Source organism: Notothenia coriiceps, unplaced genomic scaffold (assembly GCF_000735185.1).
Source record: "Notothenia coriiceps isolate Sejong01 unplaced genomic scaffold, NC01 NC01_scaffold00025927, whole genome shotgun sequence".
Taxonomy (NCBI): domain Eukaryota; kingdom Metazoa; phylum Chordata; class Actinopteri; order Perciformes; family Nototheniidae; genus Notothenia; species Notothenia coriiceps.
The window spans coordinates 1-3,646 of record NW_011358628.1 but is presented as its reverse complement, the minus strand read 5'-3'; the positions used below and the strand labels follow the sequence as shown (position 1 = coordinate 3,646).

General features: G+C 54.6%; 1 protein-coding gene across 1 annotated transcript; it reads left to right on the top strand.

Moving 5' to 3' along the window:
- Positions 1–405: 405 nt before the first annotated feature.
- Positions 406–3,005, top strand: ankrd34a (ankyrin repeat domain 34A). Its single transcript, XM_010783871.1, has one exon. The coding sequence runs from the start codon at positions 455–457 to the stop codon at positions 2,003–2,005; it is 1,551 nt and encodes a 516-aa protein (XP_010782173.1). The 5' UTR covers positions 406–454; the 3' UTR covers positions 2,006–3,005.
- The last annotated feature ends 641 nt before the right edge of the window (positions 3,006–3,646 follow it).

Here is a 3,646-nt window from a genome sequence, read left to right as displayed (position 1 = left end):
AAAACAAGCGTCTCTATTCGACGTGTAAATCATACACGCATGTGTGTGTGTGTGTGTGTGTGTGTGTGTGTGTGTGTGTGTGTGTGTGTGTGTGTGTGTGTGTGTGTGTGTGTGTGTGTGTGTGTGTGTGTGTGTGTCCATATGGTCCCTTTCTCACTGAATGTAAACACAGTGTTTCCGCAGGTAAACACACCTGAGTGTGTGTTCAGTTCATCAGTGTTGACTTTAGACCGGGCGTGTGTCAGCTCCATTGGGGGAGGGCCTCCTCTCTTTCCTTTGTATTTCCTGTTATTGTGGGGGTCAGGTCTGTGATTGGAGGAGCTGCAGGTGCTGTGACAGGAAACAGGAATCAGGGTCCCTGCTAGACCTGAACCTGAACTCGGTTTGGTTTCTCCTGCAGGTCATGTGACTCTGTGGCGGACCCTCAGCCTGCAGGAGGTCTGAGGTGAGGTGCATGATGGGAGATGGAGTCCCCCTGCAGACGGAGGGGAACGCCCTCCTGAAGGCGGTGTTCCAGGGGAAGCTGCGTCTGACCCGCCTGCTGCTGGAAGGCGGCGCCTACATCAACGAGGGCAACGACCGCGGGGAGACCCCAGTTTGTGCTGCCTGCCTCGCGGCCTATGAGGACCCGCTGGCCAGGCAGAGGATGGTCCGCTACCTGCTGGAGAAGGGTGCCGACCCCAACATCCCGGACAAGTGTGGCCGCACGGCGCTGATCCATGCCTGCGCGGAGCAGGCAGGCCGGGAAGTAGTCTCGCTGCTGCTGGAGAACGGGGCGGACCCCAGCCTCAAGGACTACTCCGGCTCCTCTGCTCTGGTCCATGCCATCAACAAGGGGGACCGGGACACCCTGCAGGTCCTGCTGGACGCCTGCAAGGCCAAAGGGAAGGAAGTGATAATCATCACCTCTGACACTTCTCCGTCCGGCACCAAGAAGACCAAGCAGTACTTGAACGCCCCCCCCTCCCCTGCCATCGTGGACAAGCTGGCTCCAGACTGCATGTCCCCCTCCGACGTGGAGATCCGGACCTCCTCGCCGGCCGGAGACCAGGACGGGATCTTTAGCTTCGCGCTGACCACGGCTCTGCCGCTGCCCTCAGCCAGACCCCCGGGAGACAAGAGGCCGCCCCCCCGCAAGCTGCTGAAGAGGCTGAACTCGGAGCCCTGGGGTCTGGTGGCCCCCTCAGTCCTGGTTCCTCCGAGGGACGGGGGTCTTGAGGATGGGGGCTGCAGCAGCACCATATTCCAGATGAACGGCTTGTCTCTAACAGACCCGGCCAGACCGCGGTTGTCCCGGCGACACAGCATCGAGACCCACGACCCCTGTTCCCCAAAACTGATGGACCGGTCCGTCTCGGAGGACTACGCCCCCCTCTCCGGGGCCTCCTGGGCCGACAAGGTCCAGCAGCACCAGATCCTGTACCGCAGGAACACGGCCCCGGAGACCCAGGAGAACGCTGGGGGTCCAGGAGGGGCCCGGGCTCTGATCCACCCCAAACTGACCCGCATGGAGCACTACGAGTCCGACACCCACCTCTGCCCGGAGTCCAGTCCCGGGTCTCCAGACTCGGGCCGGGTGTCGGTGGATCGGCGGCGCTTCAACGCGTCCCCCTTGTCTCTGCTGTCCCCCAGGGAGTCACTGGAGAACATCCCCAGCTCTGTGTCCCCCGTCCTGCGCCGCCGGGGGCTCCTGGAGCGCCGGGGGTCCGGGACCCTCCTGCTGGACCACATCTCCCACACCAGGCCCGGCTTCCTGCCCCCCCTCAACATCAACCCTCAGAGACCCATCCCTGACATCCGGGCCAACGGTAAACCCACCTCCCCGGTCCACGCTGGGCCCAAGATTCTGGTCCCTGTGGCCCCCGCCTCCCCCAAACGGGGTCCAGACTTCAAGATGAAGAAGAAGCTGATGCGGAGACACTCGATGCAGACCGAGCAGATGAAGCAGCTCTCCACCTTCCAGGAGGTGCTGGCGGAGAGGGTCCTTGAGTCCAGCGGGGACTGAGGAGGGGCAAAGCATTAAGTAGACTGTAAGGGGGGGTTTACTGTAAACCTGCTTCATCATATCATCACCATCTGAACCGAGAGGGGGGAGGGGGCCACACCCACCAGGACCCCCTCTGAGGCCTCAGTCGGGACTAAAGACAACCAGACACTTTCAGTCCAGACGAAAGACCAAAGGACCCTCTCAGTACAAATTAAAGACCACCAGACCCTTTCAGTCCAGACTAAAGACCACCACACCCTCTCAGTCAAAATTAAAGACCACCAGACCCTTTCAGTCCAGACTAAAGACCACCACACCCTTTCAGTCCAGACTAAAGACCACCAGACCCTCTCAGTCCAGACTAAAGACCACCAGACCCTTTCAGTCCAGACCAAAGACCAACGGACCCCCTCAGTCCAGACTAAAGACCTGTAGGTCTCTGAGGATCCTCCCCTCTCCTGATTTTGACTCACTTTACAACTTCAATCCCTTGCAGACTGAAACCTGGTCTATGTTTACTGATGCACACTTTGCACTGAGGTCTGTTTCTGTCAGCGGAGGAACCTGAAGCAGGACTGATGAAGGTGGACTCTGACGTCATGTTTATAATCCCTGTCCTGCAGGATGTGGTCTCGTGTGGACCTGCTGCAATGTACTTCCTGTAACTACACACATATAATCGCTGTGATTCTGTGAGTTTTTATTTACTGACCAGGTTCTGGATCTAATCCGGGTTTAGATGAAACCTGGTTTTCTTGTTTATGAAACTCCAAAGACGTTGTGTGGACAGTTTGAACCAAAACCTGCTGACTGTAAATACTGTAAAGACCTGCAATAGAGCCAGGACTACCACCCTGAAGTCCTACTTCCTGTCCCTGCAGAGACCCTCATCTCAGTGAGACCAGCAGAGTGCTAGTTTAGCTTAGCCAGGGCTGCCAACCCTCACGCATTGAGCGTGAGACACGCAATTAACCCATATCTCACGCACTCACGCCACACATGCCTTTCCTCACGCAAAACTTTCGTCCAAAATAAATGTATATAAAAATAAAGTGAAGGAACAGCAAACCGAGCGGTCTACGAAATGAGACGGTCTTCTGGCTTAGTTCAGTAAAGTTGGAACGATATTGGGAGATTCTGATTTCACGGATCAATAACTCATGAACAAAACGTTGTTCAGACACAAATGACGTCTCCTCAGTACCGTGGTAAGGTTGAAAACGAACTACAATCACACGTTGATCAAAAAAAGCCAATACGCGCCATCCTCCGAGCTGGACACATTACATTGGTCTCTATCCACAGCCGGAGTAGAAACGAGTGCTCAGGGACCGTCTGCAAAGTGCAACTCCGAAAAAAGAGAATACAATAATATTCAATCACTATTATACAGCTTATTACTATAACTCACCACACACATCAATAGTCTCCTGTGTGTCATACTACAGCAAGGAGTTTGGAAGAATATGCTTTTGAATAATTGTGGGGAATATTTATAATGTAAAATCTTCAATGAATATGGCATCATCTTAAATAACTTTACTATTATACAGTATATTTCTACCAAACTCACTATTTGCATTGTTGTTGTTAGCATCTGGTTAGCTAGCTGCGCTAACGGATATTAGAAGCTGTTTCTGAAACAAGGAGAGGGAGAGC

What these genes read in the sequence shown, in the direction of transcription:
- ankrd34a (XM_010783871.1), top strand. Translation starts at nt 455, where the DNA reads ATGATGGGAGATGGAGTCCCCCTGCAGACGGAGGGGAACGCCCTCCTG.